The sequence below is a fragment of the Spinacia oleracea genome, chromosome 4 (assembly GCF_020520425.1).
Source record: "Spinacia oleracea cultivar Varoflay chromosome 4, BTI_SOV_V1, whole genome shotgun sequence".
NCBI classification, from domain to species: Eukaryota; Viridiplantae; Streptophyta; class Magnoliopsida; order Caryophyllales; family Amaranthaceae; genus Spinacia; species Spinacia oleracea.
In genome coordinates this window covers 13,898,329-13,924,046 of record NC_079490.1, presented here as the reverse complement: position 1 = coordinate 13,924,046, position 25,718 = coordinate 13,898,329, and the positions used below count along the sequence as shown (strand labels likewise).

The 25,718-nt window shown below is 36.9% G+C and overlaps 1 protein-coding gene and 2 non-coding genes across 3 annotated transcripts in view; 2 read left to right on the top strand and 1 right to left on the bottom strand.

The window, feature by feature from the left end:
* The first annotated feature begins 1,414 nt into the window (after positions 1-1,414).
* Positions 1,415-1,521, top strand: LOC130460277 (small nucleolar RNA R71). The gene has a single exon (XR_008920199.1). It is a non-coding gene; the product is annotated as a small nucleolar RNA R71 (small nucleolar RNA).
* Positions 1,522-4,771: 3,250 nt separating this feature from the next.
* Positions 4,772-4,845, bottom strand: TRNAN-GUU (transfer RNA asparagine (anticodon GUU)). Its single transcript has one exon. It is a non-coding gene; the product is annotated as a tRNA-Asn (tRNA).
* Positions 4,846-4,943: 98 nt separating this feature from the next.
* The window catches only part of LOC110792507 (protein ILITYHIA), a 37,500-nt gene continuing 16,725 nt past the window's right edge, over positions 4,944-25,718 (top strand). Inside the window, exons 1-24 of the mRNA XM_021997329.2 lie at positions 4,944-5,263; positions 7,470-7,846; positions 7,955-8,083; positions 8,185-8,566; positions 8,714-8,860; positions 8,972-9,156; positions 9,248-9,374; positions 9,489-9,562; positions 10,361-10,437; positions 10,580-10,616; positions 10,689-10,852; positions 12,961-13,144; positions 13,959-14,036; positions 17,668-17,787; positions 17,886-17,945; positions 18,966-19,049; positions 19,134-19,233; positions 19,328-19,497; positions 21,392-21,694; positions 21,777-21,893; positions 22,000-22,101; positions 22,181-22,330; positions 24,579-24,743; positions 24,823-24,999. Coding sequence (XP_021853021.2) covers positions 5,149-5,263; positions 7,470-7,846; positions 7,955-8,083; positions 8,185-8,566; positions 8,714-8,860; positions 8,972-9,156; positions 9,248-9,374; positions 9,489-9,562; positions 10,361-10,437; positions 10,580-10,616; positions 10,689-10,852; positions 12,961-13,144; positions 13,959-14,036; positions 17,668-17,787; positions 17,886-17,945; positions 18,966-19,049; positions 19,134-19,233; positions 19,328-19,497; positions 21,392-21,694; positions 21,777-21,893; positions 22,000-22,101; positions 22,181-22,330; positions 24,579-24,743; positions 24,823-24,999 — 3,624 coding nt within the window. The 5' untranslated portion in view covers positions 4,944-5,148. The remainder of the gene's footprint in view (positions 5,264-7,469; positions 7,847-7,954; positions 8,084-8,184; positions 8,567-8,713; positions 8,861-8,971; positions 9,157-9,247; positions 9,375-9,488; positions 9,563-10,360; positions 10,438-10,579; positions 10,617-10,688; positions 10,853-12,960; positions 13,145-13,958; positions 14,037-17,667; positions 17,788-17,885; positions 17,946-18,965; positions 19,050-19,133; positions 19,234-19,327; positions 19,498-21,391; positions 21,695-21,776; positions 21,894-21,999; positions 22,102-22,180; positions 22,331-24,578; positions 24,744-24,822; positions 25,000-25,718) is intronic.

Below are 25,718 nucleotides of genomic sequence, written 5' to 3'. Positions count from 1 at the left end.
AACACCTAGGGGGTATTTTACAGATCTATCAGCCATTTGCAGAGTTATGTTGGTAACTTTTAAATCACCCATGTTCAACTTAGTACATACAGACAGGGGCATGACACTAACACTGGCACCTAAATCACATAAGGCTTTGTCAATAAAAAGGTTGCCAATATTACACGGGATAGAGAAACTCCCGGGGTCCTTCAACTTGGGTGGAGACTTATTTTGTAGTAAGGCACTGCACTCTTCAGTAAATGCAACAGTCTCCACCTCACTAAATGCTCTCTTCCTAGTCAAGATGTCTTTCATGTATTTAGCATATGCAGGTACTTGAGTAATTAAGTCAGTGAAAGGGACCGTTACCTGCAGATTCTTTACCACTTCTAAGAACTTACCAAACTGCTTGTCTAGCTTGTTCTTTAGCTGACGATGAGGGAAGGGAAGTTTGATAGGTGGAACTTGTATCTCAACTTTCTTCTCAACCCCTGTGTCAGCTTCCTTGTCCTTGACCACCTTCTCACTTTCTCTTGGCACAACACCACTAACAGATACTTCAACCCCTTCCTATATAGTCATAGGTGGCCCATCATACTCGTATCCACTCCGCAAAGTGACAGCATTTACAGACTCTCTGGTCACAGGCTGTGAAGGGAGTTGACCTTTGGGTCTCTCTGCAAGAGCAGTAGCCATTTGTGCCAACTGTTTATCCATGACCTTGTTATGAGCAGTGAGGGCATCGATTTTGGCATCCTTTTCGCTCAGAGATCTCTGCAATTCCAACATCATATTCCTCATCTCTACGAGCATGGGATCAGGTTGTGTGGGTTGAGATTGAGGAGGAAAACCAGGTGGTCCACTAGGCTGTGGGTTTTAGTTACTCCGCGGTTGGTAAGGTTGTTGTGGTGGTGGAGGGTGTTGAATCTGGTGGGGGTTCTGAACATTGGTACTCCTATATGATAATAGGGGGTTGTTTTTATACCCCTCATTGTATGAGTTGGAGTACAGATTGTTCTGCTTGTAGGCCTGGAATGCATTGCATTGTTCAATAGAGCTCCTACATTCCGGTGCATAATGACCTTGCATCCCACAACTATTACAGACATTAGCCAACTGAGCACTCATTGCGGCGACACTAGCTTGTTGGGTGGCCTGGGAAGATGCGTTTTGCATATTATCCAACTTGTGATGTAGGGCAGTTAGCTGAGCAGTAAGTTGTTCAATAGAGTTCATCTCATGCTTAACACCACGATCGGCAAAACCTCTAGGATTCCCATATTGGGCACTATGGATGGCCATCTCCTCAATCACCTCTAAATCTCTAGGCACCTCGAGTTGCATAAATCTCCCACTGGCAGCTGAATCCAAAAGACACCTAGACTCATTACCCAGACCATTATAGAACTGCTGAACCAGGAACCAGTCCTCCAGACCATGATGTGGGCACTCTCTTTGCAAGTCTTTGAATCTTTCCCAAACCTCGAACAAACTCTCATCTGCTTGTTGAGAGATACCTAATATCTGACCCCTCAGACGGGTTGTCTTCTCAGGTGGGAAATATTTAACATAGAACGCAAGGGCCAAGGAATTCCAATCGGTGATTTTCATAGCTGCGCGGTTGAGACTGTTAATCCATAGCTTTGCCTTCCCACTCAATGAAAATGGAAAGAGTATCTCCATAGTCTGTTCCGGTGTTAAATTCTTCTGCTTAATGGTGGCACAATACTGAATGAAAGACTGAATATGGAGATTAGGATCTTCACCCTTTTCCCCACCGAATTGGTGTCTCTCGATCATGTTTATCAGCTGGGGTTCAATCTTGAAATTCTCGACCGCAATAGAAGGCATGATTGCCTTGGGGAGCATAGACAGACTTGGTTTAGAGTAGTCTGTAAGCCTTGGCACAAGTGGGGGTGGCGGTGGTGGCGCTTGGTCACCCATCTCTTAATCTGTATGGAATAGATTGTTAATCAGATAGTCAGATTCAGAGTCAGAATAGTCTCTCAACTGTTTAACGAATCTACGCCGTCTACGAAAGGTCCGTTCAGGTTCAGGATCGAACGAAGTCAGATCGCTGGTATGGACAGTCCTGGGCATAAACAAGCAAAAACTAGAAAACAGTCGTGAGATCCGGTCTCAAGGAACGGGAGTCCCTTGAGAAGTAACAAACAATAATCTAGAAAAACAATTAATAACAGAAAATAAAACCGTTTCCCCGGCAACGACGCCAAAATTTGACAGGCTAAATCGCACTCCTATCAAAGATAAACCTAACGTTCACCAACTAAAAATATAGTAAGGGAAGCAGGGATCGTATCCACAGGGAAACAATGTTCTTTCTACTATTAATTAACTAATCTAGACTACTGGTAACAAAGAGTTGGATTGGTTTGTATATTAAACTAAAGCAAATAATCAAATCGGAAAATAACAATATTAAAGGAATCTAGGGCAACGGTTCACCATAAATGCAGACCGGGGTTAGACAACGGACAATAACAATCAATTAACAATTATAATTAGGAAAACATGCATCTCTCGAATCTTATGAATTCCTTAGGATAGAACGACTAGCGGGCTCTCGCTACGTACTAGAAATAATTCCTATCTAATAGCCACAGACCAAAAACATCAGATTTATACCTCTCGGCGCATAATCTAAGGTTAATCAAACTCAATCAAAATAGTCCGGCCGAACAGAATTGACGAGCAATAATAATAAGCTATAGAAATTATAATCAATCAATCAATAATCAAGCCCACATATAATCCCAATCATGCATTCGTGGATCCCCTAAACCCTAGAAAAGTAACTACTCACACATAATACCAATAAACAAAGCAAACATATTAATTGAAAGCATAATTGAAATTAAATAAAAGAATAAGAACACAAAGTAATACCTAAAACGAAGAACGAAGGATTAACTGAAAGTTTGAATATTTAATTGATTAAAAGCTGAATGTTTGGAGAATAAAAATTGAAGTTTTTAAGCTAAGCAATAATAATAATACGAAGTTCCGAGGGAGAGGACGTACTAAAAACACTAAATATATATATAAGCCTCCCCTTAATCCTACGGAGTAACTAAGCAAAAGAAGACGCAAAGGGACCGAAAACCGGGCACCCCGGTTTCCAGAAACCGGCCGGTTTTCGGCCCAGTCAGGCGTTCCAAAAGCATCAGGTAGCGAAAACCGGGGCCACAGGTTTCTCCAAACCTGCCGGTTTCGCACTTAAGATAGATTTCCTTCAATTCTCAAAACCCGCCGGTTTCCGAAAACCGGGGCCACATGTTTTGAGCTCAGTTTGACGCAATTGCCTTGAGTTTGAACTTGAGGCCTAGGCCCAACTCCTTTGAAGCTAGCTAGATCATCCCGCAATGCTCCGGGATCCGTGTAGTCATCCAAGAGTGATAAGAAACAGGCCTCCAAAGATCAATTATCATAAAAAACAGCACTGCAACTAACAGACACTACACAACACACATTAGCACTAAAATAGGCTCCGAAGAGCTCAAATGAGATGAAAAGTGCATACGGGACGGGGGTAAAAACTATATAAAATATGAGTGTATCAGTTTACCATTTTATAAGTATTAGTTATATATGCCTCTTAACTCTATTTGCATATATTAAGCTCAATAGGATGATTGTGTGTTTATACCTTTTTCACATGTTTTATGCTACTTGCTAATTTCACAACATAATGATTGTAAGAAAATATAATTTTGTTACCATTTTATGGTTTCGAAAAATTACTACATCTTTAATTTGTCTATTTTTAATATATAATAGATTGTGTTTTTTCATTCATTAATTAGTCAACAATTGTTTAATTAACACATATGGATCATAGCATACTAGATATTAAGATATTAGATAAGGTTTAAAAATACTAACAACCCAAAAAGAATGAAGAACGTACACTATTACTCAAAATGATACTACGTACTATAAACCACATCCAAATAAAAACAAGCTATTTTCGAATACTCTATCGGTCCAAAATGTTCTTTACATATTCCTTTTTTGGTGTCCCAAAATGTTATTTACATTGGGGAATCTTTCCTTTTATATTGTCACATAAATACTTAACATTCTACCAAAATATGTGCCCAAGGATTATTTTAATGAATTAAATTCATTGGGGTATTTATTCTCTCACACTTTTCCATTGGGGCATTAAATATTTCCCATTTTCCCAACGTCAAATTTATTATAAAGGTAAAAACATTATATAAACGTAATTTGCCTTGTTTAAATAAAAAACAAAGGAATATCAATACACATTAATTAGTCGCTAAATCGCGTGCATAATATCAAACGTAAATAACATTTTGGGACGGAGGGATTAGTTATTAGAAAAAAAGTCAAGCTCGTATACCCAACACGTGTATAGAGTGCATAGAAAATATTTCGATAATATTCAACGTTGTAGGCGGGGGTATCGCCCGGGCTACAACGTAAAAACATTATATAAACGTAATTTGCCTTGTTTAAATAAAAAATCGAGAAATATCCATACACATTAATTAGTCGTTAAATCGCGTGCATAATATCAAACATAAAGAACATTTTGGGACAGAGGGATTAATTATTAGAAAAAAATGTCAAGCTCGTATACCCAACAAGTGTACATAGTGCATGGAGAATATTTCGATAATATTCAACGTTGTATCCCCATCTCCCGGGCCAAAAACAAGTTTTGACTAAAAACTTCAAAGAATAAATCTAATCTCCTGTGGAAAAAAAACAATTACAAATTGTATCAAAACACCAAAAAACTCGCTAGAAGGAGGGGTCGAACCTCCGACCTTGTGGTTAACAGCCACACGCTCTAACCAACTGAGCTATTCCAGCTTGTTGAAGATAACAAACATAATTATTTACATAATTTTGATTAAACACTGCACCTGCACCACCAAATATCTATTACCTCTGTGTCTCCTACAAATCAACCAAGCAGTAGTGACAACAGCAGCTGAAGCTACATCTCTAAAACCCTAATATATAATCTTCAAACCCACCATCCTAACTTTTTTTTCCCCTCTCTCCTCCATTTCTGCAATTCCTTGATCACCATTTTCGTCATCTGACCCACATTTTCTCTCTCCTCTTATCCGGAACCACTCGGATCCTAAACTGATCACTGAAGCTTCTTCAATGGCGGACTCGGTTGAGAGGCTGAGTTCGCTCGGCGAGTCCGTCACTACTTCTTCTACTAATCTCCGTATTCGCATTTTCCGTCTTGACATTCCCGATATTCTCAGGAATACAGGTCCGAAAATTTCCTCCATTTTTATGCTAATTATTGCCATTTTCCCTCTTCGCTTTGAAAAATCAGTTTTTTTTTGTGTGTGTGTTGAACATCTTTTTGTATGAATTAATAAGTGCACTTGGAAGATTTCTAGATTTTCGGATGAATTTAAGTGTACTTTTGCCTTTTGGTGCAAAGAGTGAACATAATTTTGAGCTGTATTGAAGCAAGTGGAAATTCAATAGTTGTAGGATTAATTTGTTGAACATTTGTGTTCATTAATATTCCGACAAGGAATCGTTTGTACTATTGAACATTTGCGTTTATTAGTTTTTTCGGAACAAAGTGTAATTATACTTTAATTTGAGCTGGATTCACTCAAATGGAAATTGAGTGTGGCGGCATTAGTTGATTTTGGACTGCATTCATTATGAGGTTTTTATGGATGAGTATGTCTCAGAATGAGGAAAAATGCAGATTTTACGGTTTTGTGTTTTTGATCAATTTAGGGAAGCTGTTGTGTTGGACATGTATTTTTTGGATCTTTATGATTACGTCATTAATTAATAACCTGTGATGTAGAAGTAATGTGCTCACATTTTTAGTGTTAACGGAGGTAATTGCCGGGTTTGATTGTGTGCTTGCACCATGCGTTTAACGAATTGAGCTCAAATGTAGGGGATAAGTGTTTGCCGGTGTTGAGAGTATAGATCGTTTTTCCAACATTGAGTTGGAACAAGTATGTTCGGGAGGTGATTTGTGGTAATGAGGAAGTGTATTTGTCCATTTCTAGCATTTTCCGTAGTAAAATATGTTCATGACAGTCAGTTGCTAAGAGGTTTTGCTTTTGAATTTTAGTCTATTGTTGTAACTACTCCTTTAATAGTCTGAATACAGACGTTTGAAAGACACATGTGACATATCAGTAACGAAATTTACTTGTGAACCAGACACTTTTCAAACATTTTACTTGCTCTTATTGAAGGGTTTTTACGGGCATGTGCAAAGACTACGTAGAGCAGGGTTTTTACGGGCATGTGTAAAGACTACGGGAATGGATGTTATGTTGGATATGATGAGAGTCTACGTAAAGCAGGGTTTTCTTTTTTGTTTTGGACTCTTGGATGTTAGGTTTTTTGCTCCGTTGTGTGTGTTTGGGGGGGGGGGGGGGTGTTTAGGTTTTAAGCCAAATATTTGTAGTAGTAGTTTTGATTGCCAAAAGTGGTGGGCAGTTGTGCGTCCAATTGTAGTTAGTTATAGAACCCTGAAAGTCGTAAGTTGGAAGACTTGGAATCATAAAACTACCATGCCTAAAACTATATACATACCGCTTTCCAGGTTTATAGTGAAATTCTGTTTCGTTGGCATCATGGTTGTTAGGTTGTAAATCTAGATGTAGAATATCACATACCCTTTATACAATCTTTCCTCAAAATAATTGCATCTGGGGTGTTTGAGCTTCTTTGGGTTTTCGAAATTACATTTTTCATAGTGATAGACATCAAAGTATGTGTTTCTATCTTTGAGAAGTGTGCTGAAACTGTAGCATACATAACTAATTTGAGCAAAAGGCCCTTGGTGGATGGAGTTTGCCAAAGAAAATTCCTGATTGTTTTGGCATGCAGATAAAGATTATGATTTACACTTGCGCGCATCAGTTACCATGTTTTATATTGTTTATGCAAGAAAGGGCAGCTTACTTCATGTTAGTTGTGGTTATACGGTTATAGTTGTGGTAATTATTGTCTCTGTTTTAACCTGAGAACTTTATATGTTTATCATACATCTATGGGATTCTGAATTTTTACCGGTGGTTTATTTTGGTTTTTATCCCCCAAATGAAACCAACAGCGGGTCCACTTTCATCTATGCGGATTAGTCGAAAATTTTCTAGTGCCCATGATTTCGTTTAAATTTTATGCTACAACAGCCACAGTGAACTGTTGCCAGCTATTTCTCTCTCTCTTTTTCGGAATTAGTTATAGACTTATAGGCTTCTTAGATTGGATGTCATGTTTGTTTTTGTTTATCTTGGATTTTATTTAGATGTCATATTAATTGCTGGCTCTAACCTTAAAAAAAGGTTTACATTCCCCCCCCCCCCCCCCCCCCCTATATTTTTTTTTTTTTTTTGGATGAGGGACATTGCACCTATCTTAATTTAACATAATTGTCTTTAGCTATGTTCAACACCATGCCATTATTGATTGTTCTTTATTCATTGCAGATATGTCAAGTGAGGTTGCCCTTGTCCTTGTGGATATTATTTTTAAAACATTGTGTATTTATGATGATCTTCGATCAAGAAAAGCTGTGGATGATGTTGTACTGAAGGCTTTGAGTGAGGTTGTGTTCATGAAAACCTTTGCTGCTAGCCTTGTTCAGTTTATGGAGAGGCTGCAGAAGTCTCATTCATACATCGGATCCTACAGGCTTCTTAAATGGTCCTGTTTTCTTTTGAGTAGTAGTAAATTTTCCTCCATCTCAAAGAACGCTTTGTCCAGAGTAATTGTGGCACAGGCAACACTGCTTCATCTTGCTATGAAAGGGTCTTTTCGTGAGAGAAGGGCTTCTAAGAGATCGTTTTTTAGCTTATTGTCTAAGGTTGGATCCCATTATTCTGAAATTGCAATTTGCTGGAATACTGTTTTACTTTTTTTAAGAATTATTTTTAGAGCTGGTAAAATAATTATACTTTTGTATTGCCATTAGTCCCAGGATATTTACAAAACTTACATTGAAGAGGTGAAAGATGCAAGGATACCCTACAGAGAATGTCCTGATGTTATTTGGTTATTGATAGAATATTCAAGGAAGAAACCTTCTTTCGGAGAATACAAGGTGGGGATCTTGTACTTCTCTCTGTTTAGTATGGTTCATTATGTCATTATTGACAGCTGTTATCTTGAGATGGAGTTAAAAAGTAGCTTTGCATTGTGCAGCCAATGTTCCTTGACCTGTATGTGAAAGCTGTTCTAAGTGCAAGAGAGAAACCAGCAAAGGGACTTAGTGAAGCTTTTTGTCCGCTTTTTTGGTCTCTAACACATGAAGAATTCGAAAATGTTGTTGTTCCTTCATCTGTCAAAATGTTGAAACGCAATCCTGAGATTGCTATGGAAGCAGTCGAGGTTCTTTTGAAAACAGTGACCCTTGATTTGAGTAAATATTCGATGGAATTCCTCTCAGTGGTGTTAACACAAGCTCGTCATGCCGATGATGGGAGGAGGCGTGGTGCTTTGGTAATCATACAATATTTGAGTCAGAAATCCAGTAATCCAGATGTTATTGATATGATGTTCAAAGCTGTCAAATCTGTGATTGGAGGTATGACGTGAAACGTTTATGAAGTTCTATAATGATGGATTGTTGTTACTGGTTGAGTATTGAAGTGTGCATGTTCATTTTCCTGTACCTTTTGGTGTTTAGAAGCAGAGGGTATTTAACTTTAATTTGTAATTCTTTTAACAACAGGCTCAGAGGGGAGACTCCAATTTCCTTACCAAAGGGTTGGGATGTTCAATGCACTACAGGAATTGTCCAATGCTCCTGGAGGAAAATTGTTGAACAACCTGTCATCTTCATTATGCGGCTTTCTTTTGTCTTGTTACAAGGATGATGGTAATGGATATCTGTACAAAGTATTTCACTGTAATATACCTATATACATGCATGATATCTGCTTTTCTTTAGTAGCTTCATGTGGCTCAATTTTTTTTCTAAAATATGCAGGAAATGAAGAAGCAAAGCTTGCTATCTTGTCAGCATTAGCTTCTTGGTTAGCGCGAGGTGCAGATTGTAGTCAACCAGCCATAATTTCTTTTTTCAGTTCAGGATTGAAAGAGAAGGAAGGTCTAAGAAGAGGTCATCTCAGATGCCTAAGGGTTATTTGCAATAATGCTGATGTCACTATACAGGTATATTATTGGCTTATTGCATTCTCCTTTTGTTGTTATTGGCCACAACTCTTTTTTGAGTGTTATATTTGTTGCGTACACTACTGTACAGGTATCATCTTTGCTGGGACCTCTTATCCAGATAGTGAAAACAGGTTATACCAAATCGGTTCAACGTCTGGATAGCATCTACGCGTTACTGTTGGTTGCAAAGATTGCAGCTGTTGATATGAAAGCAGGTAACGCTTAAATTGTTGTTAATAATGTATGTTGATGAACTCTGCATCATCTGCTAGTAAACTTTTCTACAATATGATTTCTTCCTAAAATCTTTGTTTGAATCTATATTCCAGAGGAGGCTGTTGCAAAGGAAAAGATCTGGTCTTTAGTTGCTCAAAACGAGCCATCATTGGTTCCTCTTTCCATGGTATTGTTCATTTGTATGGCTTTCATGTGGTATTGATGTTAGTTTGTTGTCAAATTTCTGCGACTGTTTGGACACTCTCCCTCGGTGACTATGTGAACTTTCTCCCCTTACTTTTTGTTTCTCTGTGTTCTTCTAAAGTGTTTATATTTCTTTTATTAATATTAACCTCTGTGAGAAACCCGCATGTGACAATAAATTGGGGATACCTTTTGGCTTCATGTGTCACCATATGTATGGAGTGCTGTATTATTTTACAAACAATTTGTTCATACAGTCACCGCTGTGTGCTGGAGCCTTTTTTTTAATTTTGAGTAAATCATGGACGATCGCTATACCTTTTGGAGGTGCTATGTTGCTAACATAGAGAGTTACTGTCTTTTCTGGAAAGTACAAGATGCTCTTTCTCATCTACTCCCTGTCCCATTAATTCCTAAAATTCTACTTAAGTTTTGATTTGACTCACCGGATCCTGCCTTTTGCCACAGAGAGAGATGGAGAGTGACAAAGAATCTTTTGGTGTCTCACAGTTACTGCCACAGTATTGCATGCAATTTTCCTGAGTTTTGCATGATTTCTGGACAATGGACTGGGAGGCTATTTTTATTGATATTATTATTATTGTTATTATTATTATTATTATTGTTATTATTATTATTATTATTGTTATTATTATTATTATTGTTATTATTATCGGAGTATGTGTAGCTATGTTAGTTTACGGCTTTTATCTTTCTGCATCATGATTCAATATAATATTTCTGTCAATCATAATTCCCTTTTCATTTGTTATGTGTTTAGGTCCCGAAACTATCAGGCGAAGATTGTCTGGCTTGTGTTGAACTCTTTCATGTGTTGATCATGGACCATACAAAAAGGTTAATTCTGGTCTAACCTCTGTGGTGCCAGTTGTCTTAATTTATGAATACTCTCGAAACCGTTCCTATAGGCTTTAATTGTGCATAATGGCCATAAATATTTACCATAGCAATGATAAATAATTCCTTTATTGTTGTGCAGGATGTTGGAGTCTTTCTCTATCCAGACATTGTTTCAGGTAAGCTAGTAATGTTGCTGTTTGTGTGTCATTGTTAAAAAAATGGTGGTAATTGATGCAAGTCTTCTGCAGTTATTGTTTCATCTATTGTGCCATCCGTCATTGCATATTCGCAAAGCTGCTTATGGAAGTACCAAAAAACTTGTTGAACTAGTTCCCCAGATAGCAGATGCACTTTTGAAAGAATTTGCAGTTTTCCTTTCGGCTGTAGCAGAAGCTCGTCTTTTACAGACAAGGTATACTGTTTTACCCTGGGCCTGTTTTATAATATAATTATGCTGTTGTTTCTTTTACCACTTACATGCTATGAAGTATGGTATATTTTTAATTTCGCAGTTGTTGTTTTTCTGTAGAATTTAGAATGGCAAAGAATTATACCGTAATTGAATTTTTAATGTAAGGTTCTGCTTCTTAAACAGCGCTATCTACTCAGCTACTTAAACCACATTTTGGAAAATCTGTTGCTTTTCTTGTTCCGTAAACAACTTATACCACATCGAGGTCATATCAAAATACTATTATGTGCAAAGCGGTTATTAGACGAAATCTTTAGCTATATATGAGATTTTTCACTTCCGTATGAATCTGGCAACACAAAGATAGGGTGTAGGCCTCTTTTCTTGTGATTGTAGAAGGAACAATAAGGGTATAAGTAAATTTTCCGAGGTTTTTTCTAAACAGACCTTTAATTTAAGTGTACTAAATTCCTCCCTTTGATAACCATGACAAAAAGATAGCTTGAGGAGATAGAGGGTCCTTGGCATCAAGTAACCGCTTAATATAATAAGAGAATATAGTTTATAGATCAGAAAAAAATAAAAAATGGTTGCCTTTCTAGTTTTTGCTTTTCTCTTAAATTTCTGGAATTCCTGGTCTTCTTTTTGTGGCCAGAATATTTGAGAGGGGTAGAGACTTTGGGTAGGGGGTTTGGCTTAGGTGGGGTAGAGAGATCATCTTGTGGGGGGGGATATTAGCTTTCTTGGTCTGATGAAGAGGGTACTTTTTGTTAGTACTCCCTCCATTTTAGTTGTTGTTGTGCGTACTTGTTGTAGACTCTTGTTTCTAGGAGAAGTGGGTGAGTGTAAGAAAAAGGTGGATAACATATGTGAGATTCAGAGAAGTAGTAAAAAGGTGGCGGGTGTAAGAAGGTGGATAGAGTAACAGAGAGTGAGTTGAAAGGTGTAAATACTGTGGGAAAAATGCGTAACATATGAGAGAGTCAGAGAGGTGGTAAGAAGGTGGTCGGTGTAAGAAAAAGGTGGATAAAGAGAGTGAGTTGAAAGGTGTAAATATTGCGGGGAAAATGGGTAAGATTGTAAAATGTGTTTGGCGAAAATAGAATAAAGTAGAAGTTGGTAGGAAAAAACACCCCTAAATGGAAAATTGGTATAACATGAAAAATGGAGCATGTGGTGTCTAAGAAACATTCTTTGCTGCGTCATACCTATTTCCTACGTTGTTCCCACGTGAACCTGATTCCTTTCGGCGCCTATTTGTTAGAAACAGGTCTACGAAAGAAAGGCTGGGGGTGCCTTTTTAGGTACTCTCACCCTTTGTTCAGATCTATAGAAAATTATCTCTTGCGAGGAGAGTGCAAGTCATATGTTCTTGCATCTTAGTTTATTGGTTTTAGGTTTATGTGCGTGAACAGATTAGTTGCAGTTAAAAGGGTCACGGAATGGGTTTTTGTTTTTGGGATCACTTGCCTATACACTACTACTTTTCGAAGTAACATTGGTTATATGCTTTAGTTGTCAATGAAAGAAAGGATTTTTAGTGCTTAATATTCTAGGTGGAAATTTTAGTGGAACTTACTTTTCTTGCTTCTTCATAGTGTTATTTTGTGGCTTTGGGTAAATTTCATCCTGAGGTTCATTTTTGGCTCAGGTTAGACTGATATTGAGTGTGATGGGTGACATGGATCTGCTTCATAGTTCTCTAAAAATTTCTTTTGTAACTTCAGAGCCTCCAGGAGATTTTGGGGAATTAGATACTTCCTCCATTTTTTTTAATTGCACCATCTGGGATTTCACGCTTGCCAATGCACTATTTTAACCACTAATATTTTTCATTGTACATTTTAGAAAATTATAAAAATTTGATAATTTGAAAGTATATTTTGTGACGAATCTAACAAGATCCCACATGAATATATTTTTCCTTACATATAAATCACAAAAAATAACTATATAAGAATATGTGAATAGTGCTAAAACCAAGATGGTGAAATTATTAAAAAATGGAGGAAGTATAATTTACCTGCACCACCTGCTGTTTCTTTTATTGGAATTGGCTATCAGTGAGTTCATGTGGTAAGTAGGGTAATTAATTTGTTGTTTTGTAGCGATACAGAAAATGCAGTGGAAGCGTCTCTTTCTTCTCTTCCATCTGTTGAGGTAATGGTGAAGGCCTTGGTAATTATATCTTCTGCAGCTGTTGCTGCTTCGCCGGAGACATGCGGTCGCATTATATTCTGTTCACATCATCCGGCCTTACTTGGCACTGGAAAGAGAGATGGAATATGGCAGGTAACTTTATTAGCTCTACTGGGCCGCTGGCTATCTATCTCAAAATTAATAAGGTCTAATATTTTTTCTAAGTTTCTGCTAAGATGTGTACCCCTGCCAATTTAGTGTAGTTCTCTTCCGTATAAGACGTACAAATTGTTATCTGATCTGTGTTTTGCACTATGTGATTGAACTCTTTTCAGATTAATAATTGCACCCTGATTGGTGTCACTGTTATTAGCTTTTCCATATTGTTCAGCATATCTTGAGATTTGAGTAATTTATCTCTCTTACACATACCTTTTCGGTGTGGAAAAGTGGTGTAAGTTGGAATGTTTTATACCCATTAGCTACTTATTCTTTTGTTGTTTGTGCCATTTTACTTCTATGTTTTCTCTATCTTTCTCTTAAATATTAATAGCACTTTCGCTTGTTAAGCACCTGATGATTGCATGGTAAATAGTTACTCTTTGGCCCTGCTCTTTTCACCTTTTTTATCGATTAAAACTTATTTTTACTGATTGATTACCGTAAGCTGATTGTAACTGATTTTTTTTCAAGGTGAAGATTAGTGGTCCCTTTGTTTTTTCACTTATTTGGCAAGTTGTCGCGAAAAATGTTTTCCAATTGTAAAGCAGACTTCCTTGTTATCTCTAGATAAAGTTGAATACAGTGTAACTTTGACCTCTATGTTTAATGCTTATTGGCGTATGTTTGCTTCTCAGTTTGTATTGTGGTAACTGCTCTGTTTTAGAAAGGCTATATAAAACCTGTCTGCATTATTTTCTTTATCATGCCCATCATATTCGATTTTTCTTGTTTTCCTTGTTTTCAGAGAACATCCACATGCTTGCGGACACAGGGTTTTGATGTTCTGAGCATTATTGCTGAGGGAATCACAAGCATTTGTGAGGTGATTTTTTATTTATAAATCTATGCTGACAGCAGAGTTGTACTTATACCCCCTCCGTATTTTAGTGTGTTACACTCAATGGCGGATCCAGGAATTTTATGTTGTAGGGAGGTGAAGTCAAAGTGATTAATTTTAAAAGGTACTTTTTTAATGAAGGAAAAATAGGTTTTTAAATATGTTAAGTTTAGTTTTTACAAGATCTGAAAAATACAGAACATGTTTTCCATCTAATTAGCTAAGCACTTAAATTTGAAGCTTTTTAACACAAATTATGCTCAATTCGTATAAAAGAAAAAAATGGAAAGTAAAATTACCCACACAATGAGAAGTAGTCGAATGGTGCAGGAGTTGAAAAAAAAAAAACAGGACAAAAGTAGTGTTGTTAAGAGTTGAACCCTGCACCCACCCACCCCTACAGACTTTAACTATAAGACTGCAACCACTAGAGCAGGAGTATTTACTGCTATTTAACTGCACAAAATAAATACATGTTCAAAATCATTGGGGGGCTGCTGCCCCTACCATCCCCCTGTCTCCGCCAGTGGTTACACTTTGAAGAGGTGAGTTGTGCAAAGCTGAAAATAATAGATGATTATGATCTTCCATACCTTCCATTATTACTGAGTTTGTGGTGTATACTGTATTGGTGTTCTTGAATTATATGTACTTGTGGTTTCTAGCTTCTAGTTTATACTGCTAGTTGTAATTAACGAGAACACGAAAACTAGTCCCAGCTAGTGTTTTTTTTTAAAGAGAAATTAATAGTGGCAGTTCATCTCTGATATTTTCTTATCTACATGATGTATTGAGGAGCTGGAAATCTTTTGGGTTGTGCTTTAGTTGCTATATAGTTCAATTCACAATACTTGCTATTTGGTTCATGATTTCTTAGTTTTTAACTTGCGTTTGGTTCACCATAGTATACTTTTTTATCCTCAGTAGCAAGTCGATAACCATCTCCTTTTCTGTCCTAGGGTGCTTTCTTTACTGCGTTTGAATTTTTCTATGGGAGAAATTAGGCAGATAGTTGTGTTTAACGTGCTAATACTCCTTCCGTTTTCTTTTAATCTACACACTTTCTTTTTCCGGAAGATTTTTATTAATCTACAATATTTTAACTCACCCTTCTTAGACAATGGTCCACTACTTTACTCTCACATAAACGATTGTGTGCATGTCACTATCACAACTTTTCTTTTCTCTCTCCTAAAATTGTATGCGTACCTTGGGTTTTGTGGAAGGTAAGCATGTAGATTAAAAGAAAATGGAGGGAGTATGATGTCTTTAGTTGTTTGAAAAAGAGGCTGGACGACAAGTGGGTTGGTAACATTTTGGTAGCTCTTATATTTCCAATGTAGAAAAAATAGAAGCTAGTTCCTTGGGCTTTTTGGTGTACATGCAAGGTGAAGAATTGGGGGGTTTTGAGGAAAAGCGTTGTTCACTCAAAACGCTTTTTCTAGTCCTTTTAAGGACCTTGTAGGGATGGAGTTGATCACTTCTGCATGAGTATGAGTTTCCTTTCCGTGACTCTGCACACAGGACCGTGCATGTCTTATTCTACTCTATATATTGAGGGATTGAGTTTTTGTCCAAAATCCAAAGGGTTTATGACTTTATGAGTCTGGGATTTTTTTATTATTTGGGAAGCATGATATACAGTTTACCCTTGCCCTTGCCCTTGCCCTCACCCTCTTTTTTTCAAGGGATTTAGTGTTGACACCCCTAGCGCCCCCCTTTAATATACATTTATCAACTATGAAACAATTCATCTGCCAGCTCTAATGGTACACAAAATTTCCAATGCTCGCCAGTCGCCACCCTAGATAGGAGACATGCTCTTCAATTCTATCTCTGTAAGAACTGTTTCCGTTCGAAACCTTAATGGTTCACTGTTTAACACTCAAGGATTCTTTTAACATCTATTTTCCGACGTTTCTTGACTTCATAAATATATATGGGCTAGAGGTTTTTCAATAAGAATTCACTGTCAATTTATTGATGGACTTCTTTGTACTTCATCATGATATCAATTGTACCATTTTCTGCTATTGTTTGCTCATTGCCAGTACCAGTGGCAGATTTAGAAATAGTATATAGTTGGGTCAAAATAATTTTGATAAATTTGTAGTGGGGTCAAATCTTAAATTTTATGAGAAGAACTCCCAAAATCTAAAACTGTAACAAAAATTTTCCTAAATTTACAAATTCAAGTGGGGTCAATTGACCCCACAATTCTCTTAAATAGTTCCGCTATTGCCAGTATGTCATTAAATGCTAAACATGGATTAGATAACTATGTCTTTCCCAATTCAGTCTAAATACTGATTTAAAAAACTAGGCCGTGCTGATTTCCTCTTTATTAGATATTATTTAGAAAAAATAAGTTCTAAAACTAAAATCAGTTGTAATCAATAAAAATCAAATTTGTTCAGACAATCAGTTTGATTGGTGAAAAATCAATAACATCATTTCATAAACAACATTAGCGATCAGTAAGATACTAAGATTCGGTTTTAATTAGTAAAATTCAGCTTCTATCTGTAAAAATAAATTTTAGTTTGTAAAAATCAGTTCCAATCAGCGAAAAAAAGTTCAGTTCAATAAAAATCAGGTGAATTGAACATGGCCTTATTGGCTTATCGTACTCCATGACGTTGTACCCTATTTATCTACAGACATGTAACCCCTCTCAAAAAGAAAATACTTTATTGAATTAATCTCGACGATTGAATTAAAATAGCTGTTTTATTTCAACAAGCCGCAATAGTTCAATTAGTACACGTTACTCCTTGGAAGCACTGCGAGAGGTAAAGTGAAAGCTGTCCTTTCTATTTTTAGTGCGCATCATGTGTAGACAGTGATAAGGCCCATCCCACAGTTTCTTCTAAACTACGGAGCCTATAAAATATTTTTGTAAGCTCTTGATATTTGTTAGAATCTGCTGGTTCTCTTAGGCTGAACATACATTAACATATCAAGGGATAAGAAGCCTCTATATACTAAGGGAAGTTTTCATTTAATGCACATTGTTTTGTCAACGAGATAATTGGTGTCGTGAATCATTACAGTTTACCAGAGTGTCCTTTTGGACATAACTGTATGACTATTGACCAACATTTATTCTGAAATCTGTTAGTCTGAAATTTGTGTATTAATTTATTTTTTAAAGATTTTCTTTTTTGAAATAGAAGAAAGGAAAATATACAACCAAACAAAGCTTTTCTTGAAATGTGAAGAGGCGGGGAATGCACCAAGTATCATTTCAGCTCCCATTAAGTTAGCTCATTGATCACAGTGTTTACTAGTCTCTGATTCTATTCCTATCTTTCCACCTTTTTTTTTGAGGGTTCCTATCTTTCTACCTTGGCCTGTGAAACAATTTGATTCTCGTTAGTTTTGTTCCTTTCTCCTAAACAAAATGTTCCCAAACTGCTGAATGGGCTGGCTTTGGGTAAAATCCCATCATCTTTTGCGCTATTTGTGCTATGTATATTTAGGCTCTCAAGCTTAACTTCTGAGCATTCGGAGAGACTGCTTGGCTTGCTTCCCTCAGGACCCCTACAACTTTTTATAGATGTGGATTTTTATGGGTTCGTTTTATCAAATCTTTTGATATCTTCGTTATTTACAGGACCTTGTAGGAACAACAGGATTGATGAGTGGAAATCCTCTTGAACAACTGGGAGCTGTTCATGCCTTATGTACACTAATGACCTTAGCTCCAAGTGACACATATTTGGAGTTTGAAAAGGTGAAGCACAAAATATTAAGTGTAACTGTTAATAAGGTTTAAGACCTATTTTTTGTATCTCAGTGCTGATCGTGTGTGTGTACTCTATCATTTTACAGTATTTTCACAATCTGCCTGGTCGCTACACACACAATTCTCTTTCTCCAAATGACATTAAGGTAAAATCTGATTCCACTCACGTCTTACTGTATTTCATTTATGCGCTATTACTGCTATTTCAGTCATTTTCAGTTGCTTTTGGTTTGTCTATTTAGAATTTTGATGTAATTTTTGGGTGTAGTTGATTGTTCGTCTTCATTTTGTTTTTGATCTTTTCACAAGGAAAGGTGACATATGAAGCGCGTCAGAAAACATTTCCTTGATTTACGTTCAGTGTTCCTTATAAGTATCACGCTGTTTTTTATTAATACCTTGTCATACTTGCTGTGAGTTTGACTCTGAATTTTGGTGGTTTGATAAATGCAACCTGCTATGGACTATAGTTCAAAAAATGCTCATACATTGGGTGACTTATCCTTATCAATTGAAATTTCCAAATTAGAAATGACCATGAGACTTTGTTTTTGTTGGGAGAACTGTTGTTTTCTTCCTTGGGCTTTTATATCAAGTGGCTGTTGGGTTGGATGATGGGTGCCTGTCTACCAGAGGTGAAACTGGATGCTAAATTAGCTTGATGTGGCATAGGCTTTGCCTTGTGAATCCTTCATGGAAATTATCAGTGAAGGCATGCAATCTTAGCACTATATTGCTAGCAAGATCCTTGTTATATAATATAGGGTCTGGCTACGGCTCACAATGGACACAACTTCTTGGCGTATTCTCTCTGGGAACTGTTCCTTATTGTGTTTGGTGTAAAGTTGAGTAGTTCTATCACTTCTATGGCTTTTGTAGATATTCTCTCAGGATTTTCTGGAATTAACCCTTTTGCTTTTACGGTTTTACCAAACTTTCTTCTTGGTCTGTGTATGTCTTTTAACAGCTGGGGTGTTGATTTTTCTACCAAGCTGTAAGTTTATATGGTTTTTTGATGGCGTTGTGCAGCATACATTATTTTCGAAAAGTCTTTGGATGACTTTTATATGGTGCTGTTTCGATGACTTGTATTTGAAGCTTTTTTGTAGCCTTCGGTTAAACTCATTATTTTTGGAATATTTTTTCATATAAGTTTCTGATTTCAGATTTTCAACACCCCAGAGGGTACTCTCTCAAGTGAGGTTGGTGTATATGTTGCTTCTAGGGACTCTGAAGAGCACGGAACCAAGGTGGTTATTCTCTCTTCCTTCCCTTTTGAAAAGCGAATTTGCTCTATTTTTTTTTTCTTTTTCTTATCTGGTATTCTTTACCAGGAACACGTGAACTCCAACCACTCTGCACGAAGAGACTTGTCCCGAAGAGAAGCTGCTGGGTCAGGCAAGAGAGACACTGGAAAAATAGCAAAAAAAAGTGGTATGACTATTCTTATCTTTTCTTCTGTATTGTCGCAATGATGGCTTTTCAGCTTGTGTCCAGACATTTAATGCTTACATATTGAAATATGTAGACAAAGGAAAGACTGGTAAAGAAGAGGCTCGTGAACTTATCCTAAAGGAGGAGGCTGCTACAAGAAAGATGGTCAAAGCCATACAGAGGAACCTTTCTTTGGCTTTAAGGGCTCTTGGAGCAATGGCCAACGCCAATCCTATATTCGCGCACAGTCAACTTGTCTCAATGGTTGCTATCTTGCTGCTTTATTAATATTATTCTTGTTATTATTATTTTTATTGTTATTATTAATTTCATAAGCTTAGACATTTGATTATTTTACCCTTTTGTTGCCTCCAGTTTAACATTAGTGCCATTGTTTTTTGCATCAAAGTAACTCTTTGACAACTTATAAATCTTTTTTATTATACCCTTTGTTTGCTATGAAAAAAGTGTTCCTTATTGAGCATTAAACTCGGTCTCTTTACTATGTGTAAACCTCTAACACAAAACTTAACTTGGTTTTGAGAGAATTTTTTTTGATTTTCAGAGTTCTTTTGTAGTATGAAACAATGCAGATCTCAATTGAGTTCTGTTGTTTTGCTATTCTGGTTATGTATTGTTGTCGCAGGTGACTGGTTTACAGGATATAAGACTGGCCTTTTTCTAACAGCCACTTTGGTTTCTTTTGCTGAAACCATTTGCTTTGATGAAAAATCTGGTATTTAGTTCTGCTTAGTACATAACTTCAAAAATTTTGTGGACTGATTCTGGTCGAAAGTCATTAAGTTATAATGTTGACATGGAGCATATACATACTCCCTCCGCCTTTTTTATTTTATTTATATGTACCCAACTAATGCTCTTGTTTCTAGGAGAGGTGCGTGGGACGTGGGTGTAAGAAAAAAGTGGAAAAAGTAAGAGAGAGGCAGGTGAATTATGGGTAATAATGTGTGGGTGTAAAAAAGGTGGGTAAAGTTGGAGAGAGATGATGGGAATGTGTAATTGTTTTGGGGAATGGTAAAATTTATTTGTCAAAAATAGAAAGTAGAAGTGGGTAGAAAAAATACCCTTTTTTTTGAAAATGGGTTCATAAGAAAAATAGGGGGAGTATATCAATTTTGTTTTGGACGATTGGTTAGGCTACTAAGCTTTCCTTCCGATTAAAGTCTTCTTTTCAATTTAGGCTTATCCCAATGTGTTGCCTTCTTTCTTTTTAATGCGAATCATTATTTTTCCTTACTATGCCAAGGGAGCCTGAGGAGCTTTATTCCCTAGTGGAGGTTTTGGATTTCTGTTGGTTGTAGTTTAGGATTCTTGGGTGAGGCATGGGGATTCTTTGGGGTCTTTCTCTTGTAAATAATTTCTTTATTACTTGACGTGATTTGGAAAGCGATGGTTCCTCTTAAGGTGAGGGATTTTGTGTGGATGTTGGTGTTAATGAGGATAAATACTAATGCTATTCTTCAAAAGCAAAGGCCGGGTTTGGTTATTTCTCCTTATATATGTATGCTTTCCCAAGTTTATAAAGATTCTCGTTCTCATGTTTTTCTTCAATGTGAGGTGATAACTTACCTGTAAAGGAGGTTGTTTGCTCTAGATGAGGAGCGTTAAACCTTGGGTGTCCCATAAAATGTTCTGGATTCGCTGTATATTCTTTGTGTGGGGGATTTGGTAAGGAAAAGGGGAGTAATTTGCTATGGTGCAATGCTTTGATGGAAATTATGTGGTGCATAAGGTGGGAGAAAAAGTTATGTGTCGTGTCACGAGCATCCTTTGTCCTGGTTCATTATGGGACAGAGAAAGTTGTCAAGTGTCATTATTTTTAATCGAATCCTACTCATCTTTTAATTCTTAGTTATTATTTTGATAGGAAAAGAGATGTATGTTGCCTATTAATAGAAACAGGGGGAACAATATAGAAGAAGAGCTGTCCCCATTACTAATTGTCCCAATAGTCCTTAATGTTTATGAAAAATCAGCTAGGATAGTATTCTTTTCGGAAGAACCACAGTAAACAATGGCAGAGATAATTAAGATACAAGATTCTCCATTAAACTTTTATCGTCATGCTTTCTTACATTCTTCGTCAACCTCAGCCATAGTTTCGTTTTGATGCTTATACAATGTTCTTCTAATTCAGGTAAAGTTTGTCAATCCGCTTATTCGATCACCAATAGTGGGGGATGTTGCTTATGAAACCTTGGTGAAGCTTTCTCAATGTATTGCTCCTCCACTCAAAAATTGGGCCCTTGACATTGCTACTGCTTTAAGACTAATTGAGGTAGAGGAAAGCCACATTGTATTGGACCTAATTTCAACAGTTGACGGGGAGGACTCGAAGGAAAGGCCGTCTCTCGGTCTTTTTAGTAGAGTAGTGAATGGATTAACATTTTCATGTAAATATGGACCTCTTCCAGTGGACACCTTTCTATTTGTCTTCCCGGTAAGTTCTGAATATTTCAATGATACTATGACAAGGTTCTACCATTTTGGCCCTTAACTAAACTGTCAAATTTTGTTTGCAGATTATGGAGTGGATTCTTTTGTCACCAAAGAAAACTGTTGTTCATGATGAGGTGCTTCGGGTCCTGTATCTGCATACCGATCCTATATTGCCTCTTCCCAGGCTGAGAATGTTATCAGTTACGTGGTGACAACTTTATATTGCAATTCATGTGCCTTCACTTTGCTTCTTTGATAGAGCTGTTTTGCAGTCTACTTATTTTTTCTATGATCACTGTGATATAGGTGCTTTATCATGTTCTTGGTGTTGTTCCTGGTCATCAGGCAGCTGTTGGATCAACTCTGAATGAGTTGTGTTTGGGATTAAAGCCAGATGAAGTTGCATCTGTATGTGCTGCAGCTTTTCAATGTGATCTTAAATTTTTTCTTCGGTTTATATAATACATATTTATATATTTTTGAACAGGCACTTTATGGTGTATATGCCAAAGAAGTTCATGTAAGAATGGCCTGCTTAAATGCTGTAAAATGCATTCCTGCTGTCTCTAGCCGTTGTCTTCCTCAGAATGTTGAGGTTGCCACAAGTATATGGATTTCGTTGTATGATCCAGAGAAGGTTTGACTTGAAACTGATTTTAAATGCTGACATTTCCTTATAATTATTGTGGATTTTCTGTTAGTGGTTACTTTAGCTTTTGTTGGTCAACTGTTCTTTCCATAAGATGATTGCTTGGGGAATGAGAAGAGAGTTCTGTTTTGTGGAACGTTGGGATGTGTTTAACTGTTTTCTGTTACTGAAGTTCTACTGTGTTTTTTAGTACATACTTCTTCCTCCGTTTTTATTTACCTGTGTTATGGACCACAAACCAAGGAAAATATGAGGGTGAAATGGTGAATATTAATGACAACAATATCCTCAGAAACCCTTGTCTCTCCTTTCCAGCCAGGCAGCCACCCACCTACTGCCTATTTGAACTCCTCCTATAATTTGCCAAAATACAAACACCAACACCGCCACCTACCTTCTCTCTTTGCAAGACCATCCACCACTCCCTCATCTCTCTCCTTTATTTTCCTTTGAAATTAAAATTTGCTAAAATTGACAAATTTAATCAGTTTTTTTAGCATGGAAATCTAGTAACTCAAAGGTTCAAGACAAAATAAGAAATTGAAAGTTTTGAAACAAGGGTGAGAAAATGGATGTCAGAAATTCCATTGATGGTGGTTCCTTCCTGATTCTCCTTCTCTTTCTCTTCTTTGTGTTGTTGTGATCGGCACATCAGCATTGGTAACTGTGGTAAGAGTGGTGGTTTATCTTTGTGATGGTGACGGTGATGGTCAAACAGGGCTTACGTTGGGTGGGAAGATGTGCCTGGGTATTTAATTGAGGAGGTTATGTGACTAGTTGTTACGGTGGTGGTTTTGGCTAGGGGAAAATCAATTGGGGTGGGTAGTTATGGTTGTGGTCTGGTTGGTGTATTTTTTGTCGACTTGTGGTTATTGGAGTTGATGGTATAGGAAAAGGACGGTAAGGGTAGGGTGAAAGTTCGGTTTTCGGTTTGGATTATGACCCAAACCGAATCCGAACCGAAATATTTCAGGTTTTGATTTTTTCAAACCGTATCCAAACCGAAATAGGGTTTGATCCGATCCAAACCAAACCGAAATTTAAAATTCTAATTTGGATCCAAACCGAAACCGAATTAGGTTTGATTTCTTTTGTTGCTTAATTTTAAGTTATGCTTCGTAATAACATCAAATATCAAAAAAATAAGATTATAAATTTATAACATCAAAGTAAACGCCTCATTATACAACCTTATTTAAATTCTTAATTGAAAATAATACAATATCACAAACTAATGAAAATGGATAAGTCAAATCTTTAAAATCGACCTCGTAATCTCCTATTTTGGAAACTTGTTGTCAAATAGAAGAACCTACACTCGGTCACCTTCAAAAGTACTTCGTATCATCAAATCTCAACGCACCAATTGGGGAATCGATTCTTCATTTACACCAATTACCCACATTTCCTCATTCAACCCAGATTATACTAAGCAATCAACACAAACCTGAAGCAACGATACAACCCACTAAATTTGTAAACCTACTAAAATTGAAATCAAATAGATTCGATTATTTAGACTGACAAATAATTGAGCTGCCTTGGTGAGTTGGGAATGAATGAGAAACAAATATGAGAAATATGAGAGAAACAGAGAAGAGAAAGAACGAGATATGAGAGCCAGAGAGGGAAAGGACGGGAGCAATGAGATGAGAGAGAAAGAGAGCAATGAGATAAGTGTGCGGTTCGGTTTGGACTTCGGTTTTTCTCCACCAAACTTTCACCCTTAGATAGAGGGCAAAGGGATGCAGGGGTAGGAGATGTCATTTTGTCACTGAAACATTACCAAGTATTGTAAAGTTGCAAGTAATATGATATTTCCCAAAAATGAAAGTTATGCTAGTGAAAAAACGGAGCAGGGTATATAAGTTGGGGTGGTGCTCATGTTTCTACTCCTCTTTTTGTCCTCTGGTTAACATTCCCTACCTGATGTGTATTAGCTTGGTTTCTTCTGTTGTGATGGGAAGTTAATGCTTTTTGGTTACAGAAGTACAGATTGTAAAATGCTTCTGTAGCAATAGTATACTATTTTCCTTCTTTCTTCCCTTTACTGTCTTGGGTGCTTCCTTTACCCCTTTTAGCATTGTTAGGTGAAGCCTTAGCCAATAGAGCCTTCGTGCTCTGCTATTTAGTGTATTTTTAATCGTAATTCCTAATTTAACATGCAAGTTTAACTATTTCTTATGTTCTGTCTTATCCATTAACATTCATTTGCTGTTTTCGTAAACTTTCACAGGCAGTTGCTGAAGCTGCTGAAGATTTATGGGATCGCTATGGAGTTGATTTCGGAACTGACTATTCAGGACTTTATAAAGCACTTTCGCACGTTAACTATAATGTCCGGTTGGCTGCATCAGAAGCACTAGCTGCTGCTTTAGATGAATACCCTGATACTATTCAGGTAATTGTACATTTAGATCTTTACTATTGATAGGGTAGTTTAAACATCTGTTTCTTATGTGTTTTAATTTTATTGCCAGGAATGTCTTGCAACACTCTTTTCCATGTACATACGTGATGCTGGTTTTGAGGAAGGGCATGTGGATGCTGGCTGGTTGGGTAGACAGGGAGTTGCATTGGCATTACATTCGTCTGCAGATGTATTGAGAACCAAAGACCTTCCCGTTGTCATGACATTTTTGATTTCACGAGCACTGGTAAGTTATTATTTCACTATTTCTTTAGGTGCTCCTGCTGAGCTACTTTTGTCTCTTTCCTTGGTCTTTTAGATACATAAAATGTGATTATGTTGAGTGAATGATGTAATAATATTGGTACGTAGAGGCGTAGAGCTAAGGACTAAATCCTCCATTCTTGATTCTGATTCCTTTGGATTGGGTTCAAAGTGGGATGGGCTACAGATAGGAAAGAGGACATCCTCTTAATCTTTTTCTTGTTGGTCTCTTGGGTTATTCATTGTGATGTGGCTTATGGTGTTTGAAATTTGATGTTGGTCAAATCAGGGAACGGATTAGTACCTACCTTACTTCCTGTGTCAAATGTAGAGAATTGCTGACGTTTGGACTTGATGCATGTGCATGACTACTGCATGTCAGCGTGTACATAATTGAATCTGGGCGTAGTTGACTCATCTGCATAAACAAACTTTAATCTAGAAGAAGTTCTAGTTGGATGGATCCACAAACTTGAAGACGAGAATGACGAGATGAACAATTTAGTCCAGGAGTAGCTAACACCTAACAAAGCACAGTTTGAGGATTCCTTCGTATAGTTAACATGCTCACTGCTTCTAGATACTTAATAAATGTCTTTATTCTACTAAAATAATAGTTTTAAATAAAGCAATACAATAATTAACATAGTAGTTTCACTTGAGACAATTAGTATAGGTTTAAAATCAAGGAATTATTTCAAT